General features: G+C 36.3%; 1 protein-coding gene across 1 annotated transcript in view; it reads left to right on the top strand.

The window, feature by feature from the left end:
* The window catches only part of MALRD1 (MAM and LDL receptor class A domain containing 1), a 597,781-nt gene that overhangs the window by 141,145 nt on the left and 438,043 nt on the right, over window positions 1-18,593 (top strand). Inside the window, exons 16-19 of the mRNA XM_070426883.1 lie at window positions 7,781-7,933; window positions 8,340-8,445; window positions 8,918-9,285; window positions 12,776-13,188. Of these exons, the coding sequence (XP_070282984.1) occupies window positions 7,781-7,933; window positions 8,340-8,445; window positions 8,918-9,285; window positions 12,776-13,188 (1,040 nt within the window). The remainder of the gene's footprint in view (window positions 1-7,780; window positions 7,934-8,339; window positions 8,446-8,917; window positions 9,286-12,775; window positions 13,189-18,593) is intronic.

Consider the following 18,593-nt stretch of genomic DNA (forward strand, 5'->3'; position numbering starts at 1 on the left):
ATAGTATTACAGGTGACCCTTTTGCCCCCCTTTCATCCAGCCCCTGTTCTATTCCAGTTAGTTTTTATTGTCCCATAGTTTTGCCTTTCCCAGAGTGTCATATAGTTGGAATCAGTATATAGCTTTTTCCAATTGTCTTCTTTTACTTCTTAATATGAATTTACGGTTCCTAAATGTCTTTTCATGGCTTAATAGAGCATTTCTTTTTAGAGCTGAATAATATTCAGTATTCCATGTGAATAAAAGTTCTATAACAATTGTGTGCAGATTTTTGTGTTGACATAAGTTTTCAACTCTTTTGAATAAACAATAAGGAACACAGTTGCTATTTCATGTGGTAATAGCATGTTTAGTTTTGTGAGAAACTGCCAAACTGTCTTTCAGAGTGCTGTACCATTTTGCATTTTCACCAATGATGAATGAGAGTTCCTGTTGCTTCACATCCTCACCAACATTTGTTGTTGTCAGTATCCTGGATTTTGACCATTCTGATAGGGTGTAGTGGTATTTATTATTGTTTTAATTTTCATTTCTTTGATGATATATGGCATGGAGCATATTTTCATGTACTTATTTGCCTCTGCAGATTTTCTTTGGTGAGGTATCTGTTCAAATCTTTGAGCCATATTTTTAAAACTAAGTAGTTTGTTTTCTTATTGTTGTTTTTTCTTTTATATATTTTGGATAACAGTCCCATATAAGGTGTATTTTTGGTAAGCATTTTCTCCCAGCCTAGGCTTGTCTTCTCATTCTCTTGCGATTGTCTTGCAGAACAGAATTTTTTAATTTCAATAAAGTACAGCTTATCAATTATTTCTTTTATAGATCTTGCCTTTGGTGTTGTATCTGAAAAGTCATTACCATACCTAAGGTCATCTAAGATTTATCCTATGTTTGTAGGAGTTTTATAGTTTTGCATTTTACATTTAGGCCTGTGATTTATTTTTAGTTCATTTTAGTGATGGATGTAAAGTCTGTGTCTAGATTATTTTTTTCATGTGATTGTCCAGTTGTTTCAACATTATTTGTTGAAGTCTGTATTTTATTCATTGTGATGCTTTTGCTCCTTTGTCAGGATCAATTGACTATACTTATGTGGGTCACATTATTTTTTTCTAAGTGATAGAATAAATTTGAATTGCTTGGTCAAAGTAAATGGTGTGTTCCAAAAAGAAAAAAAAAAAAGACTGTGGTAAGGTATTAAAATGGGTGAATGGTATTCTTGTTTTAATAAAGAAACTGAAATAATAAAGGTAACTTGAGCATAAAGACAAGAGAGGCACAGAAATTTGGGGGATTAGTTTAACCACATTTTGGATTTGGATATTATTCTAAATAATAGGGAAGCTATTGAAGGATTTCTCAAAGCAATTGTGGGATCAAGTTTGAATTATTAAGTTCTTTAAATGTTTACACCCTGGCTTCAGGGTGTAGAATGAATTGAAGGGGAGAATAAGGAAGTAATGGTTTTAGACAGGAGAATTTTGGAGTAAAGAAGATGAGAGATTATCATGGACTGAACTGGCATATAGAGATACATTATAATAAAATTTAAAAAATAAATCTAAATGTAAAGAAATACTTGATGTATTTTGGAAGGTAGGGAAAGAGATGTTTTAAGTAATGCTTCTGAGTTTTTATCTTGAGTTACAGGATATAGAGTGGGTGAGAGGAGGGGAGCAGGGTTGAGGAGGAGGTCATTATTGTCTATATTTTAGACAGTTGTGGCACTAACAAGAAAGCAGTAGGTTGGAGCAGTAATTATTGGATTCATTGACAGAAATAAAGTAATTGAAGCTTTAATATTGCTGGGGTTTACCAGGAAGAAATTATAGAGTAAAGAGGCATTTTTAAAAAATAAAACTCTGACATTAATGACACCACTTAAAGTTTTTCATTCCAGATGAAGTATGAATGCATAATTAACATGGCTTTGAGGTAATTAATATATAAATATAAATAAAGAATTATAAAGATCAAATATTGAACCCAAGGAAACACTCACAATTAGTAAACTGTCAAAAGTAAAACCTTTTAAAAATTAGGAGTTTATGAGCTGGTAAGTTTATTGGGGTACCAACTCAGTAAATTCAACTCTGTGATAGAACCAAAAATTTGAGGAATAATGAAAATTTTATTTTGGAAAAAGAAAGGTCACAGTTGCTTGCAACAAGTGTGTATTGAGTGTCCGCTATGTGGCAGAGATTTTCTAATATCTCACAACATGTAAAACAGACAGACATCCATCTCTTCTTGGAGCTTGCTTCTAGTAGGGAAGTGACTGAAACTATAATAAATGATTGAATGGCGTACTCTTTTAGAAGGGGCATATGGTATAGAAATAAGTAAAGCATGATAAAGGCAATGGGGGAAAATGGAGGGAAGAAATTTGTAATTTTAGGCTAGCAATAATATGTTACATTCTTATGCTTTCAGTCTTTCTGAGTTCTTCTGAATTTATTTGGAGAAAAATATTTTTAAAATATGTTTTTATTATTAATTTCAGAGAAAGGAAGGCAGAGGGAGAAAGAGATAGAAACATCAATGATCAGAGAGAACCATTGATCAGCTGCCTCCTGCATGGCCCCTACTGGGGATCTAGCCTGCAACCTGGGCATGTATCCTGACCAGGAATCGAACTGTGACCTCCTGGTTCATAGGTCAACACTGAACCACTGAGCCACACTGGCCAGGTTAGAAAAACATTTTTTTCAAAAGGACTTATTGATTAGGTTTGGCTTACCCAAATATCACCTTATCTTAAGGTCAACTGATTAGTAACCTTGGTTACAATTGCAAAATCTATTTGCCGTGTAACATAACATAACACAGTTGTAACAGCAAGGATGGTGATAATGAGGTCTGTTTTACAATTCTGCCTACTACAGTTCAATCTTGGGTCCCCAAGATTTCTCTAATATGCAAAATGCATTCACCCTCTTCCAAGGTTTCCAAGGATCTCATTCGGCTATAGCCATAATAAAAAGTTTAAATGCTCAACTAAATTTCATCAGTTCAGAAATATAGAATAATCACACAAATTATCTAATTAGGTTTAGGTTAAGTATAACTCTTGAGTATAATTCCTTCCAAAAGAAGGATTTATAAGAAAGAAATAATTGATAAGAAATAATTGATAAGAATTCAAAAGAAATAATTGGTAAGCTGTACTTTATTAAAATTAAAAAAAATTCTGTTCTGCAAAAGACAGTCTCAAGAGAATGAGAAGATAGGCCCAGGCTGGGAGAAAATACTTACAAAAGATACATTTTATAAAGGACTAGAGGCCCAGTGCACGGATTCGTGCACTGTTGGGGTCCCTCGGCCTGGCCTGTGCCCTCTTGTAATCCAGGACCCCTCGGGGGATGTTGGACTGCTGGTTTTGTCCTGATCACCGCAGGCCAGGCCAAGGGACCCTACTCGTGCACGAATCTGTGCACTGGACCTCTAGTATGTATATAAGATCTTTGGTTAATCTCTTTCTGCCTTCCCCTACTCCCCTTCCCTCATCAGTCTGTTTCATGTTTCCATGCCTGTGCATTGAGCGTCTGCCCCCTGGTGGTCAGTGTGCATCATGGCTACCGGTCAAACTGTCGAAAGGTTAGTCACTTAGGCTTTTATATATATACTAGTGGCCCAGTGCATGAAATTCGTGCATGGGGGAGGGTGTGTTCCCCAGCTTGGCCTGCACACTCTCCAATTTGGGACCCTCGAAGGATGTCCTACTGCTAGTTTACAGGGATCGGGCCTAAACCAGCAGTGGGACATCCCTCTCGCAATCTGGGACTGCTGACTCCTAATCACTCACCTGCCTGCCTGCCTGCCTGATTGCCTCTAACCACTCTGCCTGCCAGCCTGCTCGCCCCCAACTGCCCCCCCACCAGCCTGATCACCCCAAATTGCCCCCCCTGCTGGCCTGCTTGCCCCTACTTTCCCTCCCCACTGGCCTGCTCATCCCCAACTGTCCCCCTGCTGGCCTGCTCACTCCAAACTGCCCCCCTGCTGTCCTGATCACCTCCAACTGACCCCCACTGATGGCCTGCTTGCCCCCAACTGGCCCCCCTGCTGGTCTGCTTACCCTCAACGGCCCCGCCCCCCACCAGCCTGATCACCCACAACTGCCCTCCCCTCTTGGCCTCTAACCACCTCTACCTTGGCCCAGCCACCATGGCTTTGTCCAGAAGAACATCTGGAAGGTTTCCTGGAAGGTCTCCCAGTCTAATTAGCATATTATTCTTTTATTAGTATAGATATATTTGTCTGTAAAATTTTACTTGGTTCTACCCAGCTCTTGCCTGCTGCCTGGGTTTCCGATCACTGTTCTTCCGTCCTTCCCCTTTTGCCTCCCATCATTGTGCCTACGTATGCAAATTAACCACCATCTTTGTTGGCGGTTAACTGCCATCTTTGTTGCAGTTAATTTGCATATCGCCCTAATTAGCCAATGGGAAGCATAGCAGAGGTACGGTTAATTACCCTCTTTGTCTTTTATTAGATAGGATAGATCTTTTAATTGCATGGACTTTTGTAAATACCCCCTTACTATTTCATATTATGTTTTAAATAATTAATAAGTATTAAATATTAAGAGGCATCTTCCTATATATTTTAAGTCTTTTTGCAAGGTCCCAATGATCAGATCAGACTTCCTCTTTGTCCAATTTGTGTTTATTCCTTACAAATGAACCTCTGTAAGGATCATCTTAAACCATCAGAAAAGTTATAAGATAGTGAATATGAAATGAGACAAGGTCTGATTCTGGATTTTTATTTTTTTATTTTACCTCACATGATTCCTTGGCTCCTCCATGCCTTATTCTCCTTTGTCTGAGTGAAAAAGCTCTAAAAATGACAGAGTGTAGGGTGATGGAACTATTTGTCATCCATCAAATATCCCTAACATCTTTTCCCCTGGGGTAGCTACTGAAATTATTTTTACATAACTAATTGAGGTCGCAAGGGTAACTTTACATAAAATAATTGAAAACTGCTGTAGAGTCACTTGCTTTTATACTCATAGCTATAAAATAGTCATGTGTAATTTTTAGAAATTCTGTGTTGGCATCCTGTTATGAGTGTAATAGCTTCTAGCCCAAAGCTTGGTACACAATAATCCCTGAGTAAATGATAATTGCAAATTGTTATTACAAATTGTGGTAATTCTGATGATGATGATAATTGAGATAGTCAATAATTTTGCTCCTGAAACAGTGAAAAATCTTCAAATCTCAATTATTAAAACACACCCAGGATATTGTATTTCTGTCAGAAAAAAGATATACATAATTTTCAAAAGCCATTCTAATTAAGTTCGTTTGATTAACGGCTAACCAGAGGTTAATTTTATCTGATTACTACATATGTGATCACTTGAGGTGGATTTTTAAATGTGTATAGAAATCTAAATATGTAGGAACAAAATATACTACAACATATTTGAAATTTAACAGCATAATCATCTACTGAAATTACTATTTTTGAAGAGCTTTATGTAAGAGAACTATAAAATTGCTGCTATAGTTCCTAAATTTTACTACCATTTGAATATTCATTTATTTCCACAGCAATATCTCCCTGGATAGCAGATGATAAGGTCCCCTTTCCAAGTAGCTATGGGGATAGATATTATACAACTGCAATACTTAGTTTTCTTTCTGTATTTGTATAACAAGAACTGTTTTGAAGATTGTCTGAAATAGGAAACAAAAACATTTGCTTCCTCAGGGATTGAAATGGCATTCCATACTTTGAAACTCTGGAATTTATGGGTTATTGGTATATTTTATATTCACAAGTAGAGATGGCCTTTATAAATGTGAACTTAAATATTCTTAGCACTTATTCTTGTTATAGTTATCATTTTTTTCACTTCAAGTGGCATTTAAATATGCTTCACCATAGATTTCTAAATTTTACTTGAGAAATTTGTATTGTAAGTATAGCAGTACTTCCTTCATTTTGCTTACTTCTAAGTGTCTCTGTATGTATACTGGCATATCATCATCTCTTGCTTATTAAAGTTTAGGCAACATTTTAAAAATATTTATTTTTAAATGTATCCATATATTCTAATTGCTTTCTTTTTCAATTACAGTTTACATTACATATTACTTTGTATTAGTTACAGGTATACACTGTAGTGGTTAGACAATCATATAATTTACAAAGTGGTCCCCTCCCATTGACTTTTGATGAAATTTGAAAGTACTCTGCTGGACATATTTTCAGCTAGGAAACTTGATAGAAAACAAATATATTTTGGAAATAAGGTATTATATAGAAACTATTAAAATTAGAAAGTATTTGTAATGTTACTGTTCACCTCATATTCTTCCTTGAGTAGAATTAACATTTTCAAAATTTATAATTAGATTAAAAGTGGTTTATAATTAGGTTAAAATGCCTTTATTGTTTTAAATTTTATAATCTCATTGAGTGATTTAGTGTATACTTTTAGCCCCTAAAACTTACTGATTACTTACCAAGTTCTTTTACAAGGGAACATCTAGATCAGGGGTCCTCAAACTTTTTAAACAGGGGGCCAGTTCACTGTCCCTCAGACCATTGGAGGGCCAGACTATAGTTTAAAAAAAAAAACTATGAACAAATTCCTATGCACACTGCACATATCTTATTTTGAAGTAAAAAAACAAAACGGGAACTGTATTTGCATGTGGCCCGCGGGCCGTAGTTTGAGGACCCCTGATCTAGATAGTATATCCTTGGATAAGAATAGCCAGTGAACAAGGATTTCAATGTAATAATCATCAGTGGGAGTGAGCCTCATTTTGCATTGGGATATATAATAACAGATGAACATCCACACTAAGCAAATTTAGATTATGTCATTTTGCTTTATCCTTTTTTCAATCTAATGATATTTAACAGTTATTGTCAACAGTTGCAGAAGGAATATTAGACTAGGAGTCAGAATATTTGTATTTCAATTCCTCTCTACAACTTCCTGATGATATGACTTTGGTTAAGTTAATAAATTCCCTAGACCTCCCTTTCTTCCCCTTGATAATAATAATCATCGACATCATCATAGTAGTAATAGTAATACCTCCCCCATATGGCTGATGTGAAAGTTAGATCTAGATAAAGCATTCAGTAGTTCAGGATCTATTACATAGGGTATTCATTGAACATTAGCTATATTGCTATTATTATAACTTCCCTTTCTTTCCTCTTCTTCCTCTTCTCTTCTTCCTGGAAGTTAACTGATTCTTCTGCATATTTACCTGAAAACTGTGTAAAATTATTTTGCCCTGCACAAATTAAGCAATGCATATAATGCTTTAGGAAATATTAAGTTCTATAAAATCCAGAGGTGAATATTAATTAAATGTAATGGAGCTACATATTTTAGATACTAAGTATTTTTAGAAGTAGCTGCTCTCATGGTTTAGTGAAAATACTCTAGGAATAATTCAGCCTTCCAGATGATATAATAGCTGCAGATAAACTAACATGAGTATCAGAATAAATTAGGCAGACTTTGGCAATTCTATAAATAATATGGCTGAATGATGCTGCTGCTTAGAATATTTGGGAAAAATTGAATTTTTAAAATTGATAATTCTGCCTTATCAATTTCCAGTATGACAAGCACAACTCCAGTCTTTTTTCAGGCCAAAAGAGATCCCTTTTCTCCTAAAGTATGTTCCTTGATGTACTTAGAGAAGCCTAACAAGGTGATTTCCATTGAACTCTACCCTTTGTAAAGTGTGCGAGCACTTCTGAGAGCCAACCTAAAAGCCGCATTTTTGTTCTTCAGTTTCCAAATGTGACTTTGAAGCAAATAGCTGTGGTTGGTTTGAAGCAATTAGCGGTGACCATTTTGACTGGATATGGAGCTCCAGAAGTAACCTTTCTGCTGATTTTGAGCAACAGGCCCCTCCCTGTGATCATACTCACAATACTGCCCAAGGTAAGCAAGAAGCAGAGACTCTTGGGAATGACCTCAGTTCCCCTTTGGTCAAGTCTGAGAAGAGAAAGAGAAGCAGATAACATTCTGTGTTACCATGACAAATAGTAGGGCATTTGAGCATTATCAGTTACACTCATGTCGTCTGCATGGGATTATTCCTTTATGGATGGTGGGGGTAGAGCATAGATATATTTTTTGGCTGAGTTAACTTAAATTACCAATGTTTTTGGCATCATTTAGATATAGATCATAGTCTTTTGACTAACCATCACTTCCATTGATTTTTAATTGTTGTATGGTCTTAATTTTAGTTGGACATGGAACTTATTTAGTGTAGGGTTAAGAGACAGATGTCTCACTTTGTAATCTAATAGGCTAACATATGGCTTGTTTTGTATACCAATAGGGCATTTTATGTTCATTCTGAAGAAAAGCAGCAGCTTGGCACAAGTTGCTAAACTCCAGAGTCCAACTATCAGCCAGACAGGAACGGGATGCACACTTTCTTTCTGGTAAATACTATAAACAATGGTCAATTACCCTAGCAGTGTGGTGCTTGCAGGCACACTCCTGCATTTAGTAGACATTAGGATTTGCCCTTGGTTTTGCTTTAAAAATCGCTATTGCATTAGCTCCACACAATTAGCAGTTTACTTAAGAGCTCATTATCAGTGTTTGTTGTGTTCTTTCTTAAGATGAAAGGGCCTTTTCCCCTTCAGCAATATATTATAACTTAATTAACACTGCTTCTCTCTTCTGTTCTGGACTGAACTCCTTGAGAAATGCTCCTAGGGTCCTCAGAGTCAGAGTATGCACCTCAGCAGATAAGTTTTATAAAGGTGCAGCCACAATTGCTGCAAGAAATAAAGGCCTCCATTAAGATGACTAATTATTTATTGTTGACTGAGTGAAAGAGTGTAAACGTTAAATATGTAGCCTATCTCTATAAGTCATATCCATTTCTTTTGTTTTACTCTTTTCCAGGTTTTATAACTATGGCCTGTCAGTGGGAGCAGCTGTGCTCCAGCTACATATGGAAAATTCCAATGACTCCACAGTACTCTGGAGAGTCTTATATAACCAGGGCAACCAGTGGTCACAGGCAACTGTTCAGCTTGGGCGCCTTACTCACCCCTTCCATCTGACCCTAGAAAAAGTCAGCCTTGGCATTTATGATGGGGTCTCAGCTATTGATGACATCAGTTTTGAAAACTGTACCCTTCCCCTCCCTGCAGAGAGCTGTGAAGGGCCAGATCAGTTCTGGTGTGGACACACTAAGGCTTGCATTCACAAGCTTCGGTTATGTGATCTGGTGGATGATTGTGGTGATCATACTGATGAGGCTGACTGTGGTAGGTATATTTTTGTCCCTCTCCCACATTTGATAGTGGTGATCTTACTTAAATTTACTGTTCTTTAGTCAATGTTTAGTCAACAAAGGCACTAAACATTGTTCGGGGTTGATGTAATCAATTAGTCAAAGCCATCTGTATTTATTATGTAGATTTAAAAGCTAAATACTAGTGATACAATGTTAAATACAACTATACAGCATCCTTGCCCTCATGGAGCTTAAAGCCTAGGTGAGGAGAGATATTATTCAAATATTTAATAAATAAATATAAAATGGAAGTTTTGACAAGATTTACAAATAGAGGTGATGTGACTTGATGTAATAGCGGCATTGGACTTCCTAGAGTGATGACTTAGCTGAGATCTGAAAAATAGTAAGTCAAAGCATGAAAAAGTCCCCGTATGTCACTGCATGGCAGAGGAAGATAGCTAATGTGTGGCTGTGGCAAGGAGAAAGAAGGAATAGGGTGAAGGATAAGGAGAGAGGTGTAAAGGGCAGCCAGATTTGCAGGTCTTTTTAGACCATGTTAAGGTAGTTCTTCCTTATTTGAAGGTTTTTAAGAAGAAAGCTAATATAATAAAATTGGCATATTTGAAAATGTCACTATGGATATGGTGCGTTATGAATGGATTAGAGAAGACTGTATTTAGGTGATCCATTAGGAAGCCATTGCGGTAGTCAGCAGAAGAGGATTTGGCAGCTTGTCACAGTGATAAGGATGGAGAGGAGGGGCTAAAGTTTTGGGAAATATTTAGGAGGGACAATCGATGAGGTTTTGGCTATAGGGAGCACAGAGTAAGGTGTCAAAGATAAGTCTGAGTTTATGGTTTAAATTACAAAAAATATGTGTGTCTGATGATTGTGTAGCTCTTGAAACTTCATAAGCTTAGCTCCAGAGAGTACCTAATGCACTTGGTCCTGAATATGAATCAGAAGCTAATAGTTGTGATTTTATCTTTTAATTACAAAAATCTACCAGGAAAAAATTTGTATCTTTCATTTTGCAGAAATAGCAACAATACACGTTTCAACTATGTGTCTATTAAGTTGGGAAGCCAATTATAAACCACAGAAAAGCCGTAAAATGCTGGGCACATCGTAATAACCATTACATTAAGAAATTTGTATATAAATCATTGTAGAGAGTTTTGGGTATATTTGATCTTTGACATTGTCAGAAATTTCAGTGCACAACTAATGTTTGAGTGGATGTAAACAGAATCAATTATTTTAACAATGGCTATTATAAGAAGTGTTGCTTGTCCTACATCTAATTTATTATTTGCAAATTCAGAAAGCCTTTTTATCTTTTTCAAGCTTTCCAAATTCCATTCTTTAAAAACTTTTGCCCTGGCCAGGTGGCTCAGGCTAGACTAGAGCATCATCCTGTATGGTTCACTAAAATGCTGTGGGTTCAATTTACAGTCAGGGCATATACCTAGGTTGCAGGTTTGAGTCCCAGTCCGGATGCATATGAAAGGCTACCAATCAATTGTTTCTCTCTCTCTCTCTCTCTCTCTCTCTCTCTCAAAAATCAACAAGGACATATTTTTGGGTGAAGATTTAAAAACAATGTGTTTTCTATCTAAAAGTAAGCAAATTATCCTCAAACTTGTCAGTATTAACTTTATAAAATATCAGTATACTTCTTGTGACTAAACGTTAATGACAGAAAATAACAGTGTCATTAGACTGTCAGTTGCTCTCTCAGCAGTCCATCTAGACATATTACTATACTACAGTAATACATTAGCATTCTAAATCTCTGTATTTCCTGAAGAAATATGTTTAGGGTCTTGGTCTTTTTTAAGGGCCGAGCTACACATATTCCCTTTTGAAATGAAGACTGAGCATGTAGTCAGTATGAAGACAGGCAACATACAAATCTGTTGGCTTTCTGTCAAAAAACTCAGCAGCTTGACATTCTCCTTCTGCTCTACAGCCAAAGACTGACACCTGGAAAGTACACCATGGGTCCCCAGTTCACGTCACAGCTGGGCCTGATTAGTCACAAGTGAGGGAATATCAAATGAAAGCTCTTCTTCCATTTGATATTTATTCACTTGGCTCCCTCCATTAGGTCTAAGCCCCGTTCTCTAGTTTTCAGATACAGATGATTTGTTCTTGCCTGGCTGCATTTATTCACATATGCTTTTATTTATTGTTTGAGTATTTGTTCACCTTTGATGCCAAGTACAGTTGCATAAAGGACAGCTGACATTTATTTTAAAAAAATATTAGATTATGTAAATGAAGCTAAAATGAAGTCATTAGTTCTAATTCCAAATAATGTCAAGTGTACATTCTGTCCCATGTATTCTAAAGAAATACTTGGTGTCGACACAATTTTCACATCTTGAAAAATGAATGTGTCCCGATGTTATCCTAGAAATGTAGGTATTTATTTGATAAGGGGCTAGTGCTTCATAAGTGCTTTGAATTCTTCTAGTGACTGAGGGCATTAGAAGTTTCCAAGCTCTAATTTAATGGAGCTACATTCCAATGAGTAGGAAAGATGACCACTGAGGAGACATAGCTGAGAATTAGTAAGTCACGGGACATAACACTTGGCATAAATAGAGACGGGGAAAGGGGTGGAATGTTTAGGGAGGACAAACAGGAAGTTCATTTAATTTGGGAAATGTGAAGCTTGAGAGATAGGAGTGTAGATTTAAGTTTAGGTTAAATGAGTATATATTCAAGGATTTTGATTAGAGCAGGAAAACGATAAACTGTCATTACAGAATGGTCATTCTGGCACAGGTGTGGAAGGGACACTTGGAACTGGGGTAGGATGAAGCCCAAGAGAAGTTTCTCAGAGTGAGGTCTGGAAAATATCTGCTGCATATCATCTTGGGTACTTTTTAAAAACATGGATTCCTGGGCTTCACTCCGTGTCTAACAAACTAGTACTTGAATAGGCTTTTCTCTGTAAGCAATTTTACCATATACCCCAGAGGACTCCAAAAGACTGACATCAATTAAAATATGACTCTTTTCAGCTCTGCATGTTAGAATCATTAAGGGAGCTGATGAGGTATCTTGATGATTGGCTATATCGTTTAGACCAAATATATCAACATTTTTGGAGATGAATTCTGGGTATTGTGTTTTCTGTTTTGTATTTTTAATACTCACTGGATTGGAACATTCAGCTAAAATTGAAATCCACTGAGCCAGAAGTTTGTTGCAGTGAGCCAGCTGTTGAGTTGGGATCATTTGCCTAGAATTACAGTAATAGAAATGGGGAAGGGATGGGCATAAATGGCATATGGAAAATAATGGCCAAAATAATTCCACTTTCAGCCCATAACATATTATTACTTAATGTATTATCTAGAATTTTTCACTCTTTTTAAAACTTTACTGTTGCAAATTTTTTAGATTAAAATTGCTTATTTTGGCAGGAGTAAAATATCAACTAGTATATTAAGCAGAGTTATTTTTGTCTTTAATTATCTTTTGCTATTATTTACTGCCAATTTCAGCACCTGAACTACAATGTAACTTCGAAAATGGAATTTGTAATTGGGAACAAGATACAGAAGATGATTTTGATTGGACCAGGAACCAGGGTCCAACATCAACACTTAATACAGGGCCAATGAAGGATAATACTTTGGGAACAGCTAAAGGACACTATCTCTACATAGAATCTTCAGAGCCACAGGTTTTCCAAAACACAGCTGCTTTACTCAGCCCGATCCTCAATGCCACTGGCACAGAAAGCTGCACCTTCCGCTTCTATTACCACATGTTCGGAAAGCACATTTATAGACTGGCCATCTATCAGCGAATCTGGAGTAACACAAGGGGGAAGCTGCTGTGGCAGATATTTGGGAATCAAGGCAACAGGTGGATAAGGAAACACCTCGACATTCCCAGCAGGCAGCCTTTTCAGGTATGGATAATGGCTTTCATAATGTGTATTGAAAATGCGTCATAATGTCTAAGGAATATGAAGGGTTGCTATATTTTTTAATTTAGAGAGAGTGGAATTTGATCAGAGTTACTTTGATACACATTCATCATGTAATTAAGGCTGTACCCAAGCTTGTTAAGTTGTGTTTCTCCTTGACTACCCCCAATAATGTTTGATTAAAATCTGTAAAGATGGTCACATGGCATTGGAAACAGCTGCAGGGCCCTTCGATTTTAAGTAATTGTTGTACTGAAAGAGTCTGGAGGGAAAAAAGAGTTTGGCACCACCTCTGATATTCTGTAAAAAGCTCAGACTCTTAGTTATGATATGTTGAATAGTTCATCTAAATATTTCACATTGTATAGGTAGGCATTGGAAATCCAGGAAGAGTGCATGCTTTGTTGGAAAATCACACAGCTACTCTCAGGCAGAGCTAGAGTTTGAGTCTAGGTCTCCTTACTCCTGGTGGAATATTCTTTACTCTAATTCTCTCCTGCCTTCTCCTAAAAGTCAAATTTACAACATCAAGTTCAAATACTTACGTGACTTTTACATATACTATTTGATCTCTCAGCAATTCTCTGAAATGGATAAGTTAGAGTTCTCTTTTGTCGATTTTATAGATATGAAGAAATAACAGGAAAAATGTGGCTAATTTTCAAAATATATGTGTGCTGCGCTCAGCATGGGCAGGTTTGGTGAGCCTTAGGAGGGGCGGTGAAAGATTAAAGAAGACAGACAAAGAGAATACAGCTGGGGCTAAGTGGATCTCTGACACAGAGAGACCCAGCCTGTAAACCGAAGCTTTATTTTATAGTCAGAGCACACAAAGCAAAACAAGGGAAGTGGTCAACATGTTTACAATGTTCTTGTGAGTTTCACCTTGTTTGGCAGCACTTGCTGCACCTCCCACAGCCCACTAGCTACCTAGGAAGGAACTAGGGAGGACTATATGGTTAAGCTTAATGATGCTAGGAGGGCTCTGCCCTCCAAGCTGGGACTTGTTTGTGGCCCTGCCACAGGTCAGTCCGAGGCTTGACCCTATAGCTGCTCCCTACATGTATGAATTCTGTAAAACTTTACCTATTTTGCCCACACTTTTTCTGAATATGTTTCAGAAGGCATTTCCTGATTTTCATGGCGCAGAAAAGACTATGACATAACAACATTATGAAGGAGAACACTGGCATTTAGATACTTTAGTTTCTGGAGATCTCAATACTTCTTGGAATGTGTTTGGTGGTTGCAGTGCTGGTCATTGATAATAATTATAAAATTATTTACTATTACCAATAATATTCTATACGAATTATTAAATGGTACATTGGTCTTAATGAAATCACATATAGTACTGCAGAAAAACCATATACAATTGGTTTGTATATGGACATGATATTGTATGTCAAATTAACATTTCCTTTTCCCAAATATGTTTTCTTGGCTATTCACCTTTTAACTTGTATATTATTGCAAGTGTGGTTCTGAGAGTGAGATAGTGTCTGTAAGTCTGTGATCTAGGTACTAATATTGTGGGATACATTCATATATGCCAAGCAGTGTTCCATTTATTCCAGTACTCTGCCACCAGTATAGTGTTCTAACTCTATCCTTAAAATTTCTATCTAATACAGATTACTGTGCTTGCTATCATAGATTGCTTTTGGGTTAGCATGCTTAAAATTTTACATCCTAGACAGTTTATTTATCTTTTCCTTTTGAAGAATTCTTTTTAAGAAAATTAAAAATGGTTTTGAAAAATTAATTTCAGAGAGAAGAAGGGAGGGGGAGAAAGAGCTAGAAACATCAATGATGAGAATCATTGATCGGCTGTCTCCTGCATGTCCCCTAATGGGGCTCAGTCCTGAAACCCGGGCGTGTGCTCTGACTGGGAATCAAACCTGACCTCCTGGTTCATAGGTTGATGCTCAGCCACTGAGCCACACTGGCCAGGTTGAAGAATTTTTATTGCTTTATCTAAGCTGGTTTATCTAATGTGTTTAATAAGACTTGCTTCATTTTTTAAAAAGTTATATAGAATTTCTTAGAACTCACTGCTAATCCCTTTTCCAGTATGCTTTTTGGAAAGGAGACACCTTTCTTTCTCCTAAATTATACTGCCAGCACAAAATTTCCATGAAAAATCAATACAGCAAAACAATTTTTTATGGAACACTGTATGTGGAGGGTCACATTGACATTTCAATAAAAGAAAGTATTTGAGCCATCTTCAATTGTAGAGGCTGTTGAATGAAAATAAGAGTTATTATATCTATTTTGAAGAAAATTTAAAACCATAGTTTCCAAAGAGGTTTCAACTCAATACTCAGCATACTACTGACCTTCTGAAAGGACAAGTTCTAACAAAGGAAACACAAATGAGATTCTTTGTCATATCTGATCTTGCCTACATGTTATATTTTTCCTTATAGTTAAATGAGGTTGTAGCTACATAATGAACAATATTTCATACAAGTACTTATTACCTGATGTTGTTGGCTGACTGTTTTATTAATGACGCACCATAAATATTATATCAGAATTATAACATTTGAAATCAATTTGAATTACTTAACAGTAAAATTCGTTCAAGTACTTTCTCACCAAGTGTTTGAAGCCAGATGTACTCTCAAACCTCCAATGTTAAGAATTTATTACTTCATTGGGTTTTCTACCCTACCTCTGGACATGCTGACAGAAAATGTTTTCTTATACAGAATTGAAGAAGAGAGAGAGAGAAAGAGATAGAAATATCAATGATGAGAATCCTCCTTTTGCTTTCCCTTTGAAGACTGCGTTTCTTGGCATGGAGTCATATGGACAGTAGTCACTGATAAGTGTTACAGAAACCTAGTTTAATGCAAGTTATTGATTTTTGGGCACCACAGGAACTAGGACTGACAGTCTTCAGCTCACTTTTTTCTAATATGAGTGCTTTTTCTAAAACGTGTTTTTAAGTATGAGGAAGGCATAGGGAGGGAACATAGGCTTTCAAAGAGAAGATTGCTTAGCTAGACTTCTTAATGCCACAGAACTTTATGACTCACTCTGAAAGAATTCTGTTATGTTAAGGTAACATCTTTAGGTATAAAGTAAAAGAGATTTTTCCCAAGTGGTTTTGTGATGAAATATTTTTAACAATCTTATTCATAATCATAATTTATGTTTTCATGTGTGGAATATAGTTTTACATTCTAAATGGTGCATAATATTTCAGTTCTAGGGAAAAGTGTTTCTGAAGTTATGTGGTATATTAAACAGAACTATATTTAATAATGTTAAGTTGACCCCATTTTCCATGAAATTATATACAGAAATGCTAAAAGTTTAATTACATGTGTAGCCTCATATAACATTTTTCTTCAGGGTGTGTATAGTTTCAAGAATTTGCATTGAAAAGATTTGGATGACTAGCTTTCAGTCTGTGTAGCGACACTCCTAGATTTGTTGCTTACTGAACAGCACAATAAATCTCCTTTTACAATCTTAACTTTCTCATACACTATTTCAGCTGAATTCAGATATAATCACAGCTTATTATGTCAACACTTTATCTAGTCCTGATATAAAGTGATGAACTTGGTTTCCAGGCTGAAGAACAAGTGACTAGAGAAGGGAGAAGAACAGGTTAGATGGAGGTTATTACAAGAGTGTATATAACAGAAAACAAGTTTAATTTCTTAAATAAATTAATTTTATATCCTTCTCTACTTGTTACAGCTTCTATAATACTAAATTTTATCTAATATTTTGACCCTCCAAAATTATAGTAAAATATAATTGTGGAACATTAAGCATTAGAAATATACTTTATATACAGAGGTGGCAAAAGTAGGTCAACAGTTGTATGTGAAACAGAGCTTATTCTTGTATTAGAGGCCCAGTGCACAAAATTCGTGCATGCGGGGTGTGTGCATCCCTCAGCCCAGCCAACACCCTCTCCAATCTGGGACCCCTTGAGGGATGTCCGACTACCCAGTGGGATCAGGCCTGATTGCCCACAACTGCCCTCCTCTGCCAGCCATCTGTGTCCACATGGGGGCAGCCATCTTGTGTTGGAGTGATGGTCAATTTGCATATTACCCTTTTATTAGATAGGATTATTATTTATTAATTATTTTATTATTTATTTGTTTTACAACTTTTGCGCACCCCTGTATTATTAATAATATATGTGAAATATTTATTATTATTATGTGTCATTGAGCATTGCAGAATCATAAAAAATAATATATGCTATGGTAATATTCAAATCCTATATAATAAAGAGCTAATATGATAATTAGACCATACACCAGAATGACTCTCTGGATGACCTTCCGAACGAAGCTAGGGCTGCGAGGGCCGAGCCCCTTGCTGAATTTCATGCATCGGGCCTCTAGTATTTCTATAATCCATGTTGGAAAAAACAAAAGAAAGATAAAGGAAGAAAGATTTGGGTTGTGAGCTTGAATTCTTAAAATTGCCAACTAGTTGATAAAAAGGAATAGAAAATTATTAAGTATAAATGAATGCTTTAATTCCAGTATGTCCCTTATCCCTTCACAGTCTATGCCCTGTTTTGAAACTTCTTATAACTATGTTTTTGTTTCTTTTTCTCCCTGTTGCTGCATATATAAGCCATTTGCACTCTTTCTTCTCATAGATACTTCCAAATCACTTTACCCTGCCTTCTGGTTTAGTAGAATGGAGCAAGAAAACGTAGACTCGTGTGGGGGTTGCCATTACTGATTGTGCACATTTGCCACCGTGAGACTGTCAGCTGAGGGGCTCTGAAAGGGGAGGATATCTCAGTTGTGGAATTTACTTGCCATTTTGGAATTTGCACGAAAGTGCTGGATATGCTAACAGCTGCCTTGCTGGCCTCTTCTTTATAAGGAAGTATTTAACTATACTTGTGTGAAGCTGCCATATGAAGAAATGTATTAGATTACCAACTCTAGGTTATTTTGCTAAAAACTATACTTTTAAGTATCACACCAGATAAGAATCTTCTTACTCAGACAGTAGCTGTGTATCTGGCTGGACAAACAAAAGTAACAGTTTATTCCCTTCTGATGTATTGTTTATTCTCTACAAATAGATGTCTATGAAATGTCTTTCAAATGTGTTTTTCTCTGCTGTTCCAAACTTGTTTTGATCATGTGAAACACTTCAGATTTGCTTTTTCTCCGTAAGTTTTTTTTAACAGTATAAAATATTGAACCAAATAGTTTTGCTAGCTGATATTGATGACACATGATTTCAGCTTTTATCTTCAGTAGAAAATCAATGCGTCACAGCATTCACTAAGAAAAAGGTTTGGGACTCTTTGTAATCCTTTGTCAGGTGATTGCTTTGTCTTGATTTATGCCTTTAAACTTTTTCTCATTCAGCAGAAAATATTG

Source organism: Myotis yumanensis, unplaced genomic scaffold (assembly GCF_028538775.1).
Source record: "Myotis yumanensis isolate MYYU_CA2020_CCGP unplaced genomic scaffold, mMyoYum1.0.hap1 SCAF_1, whole genome shotgun sequence".
NCBI lineage: Eukaryota > Metazoa > Chordata > Mammalia > Chiroptera > Vespertilionidae > Myotis > Myotis yumanensis.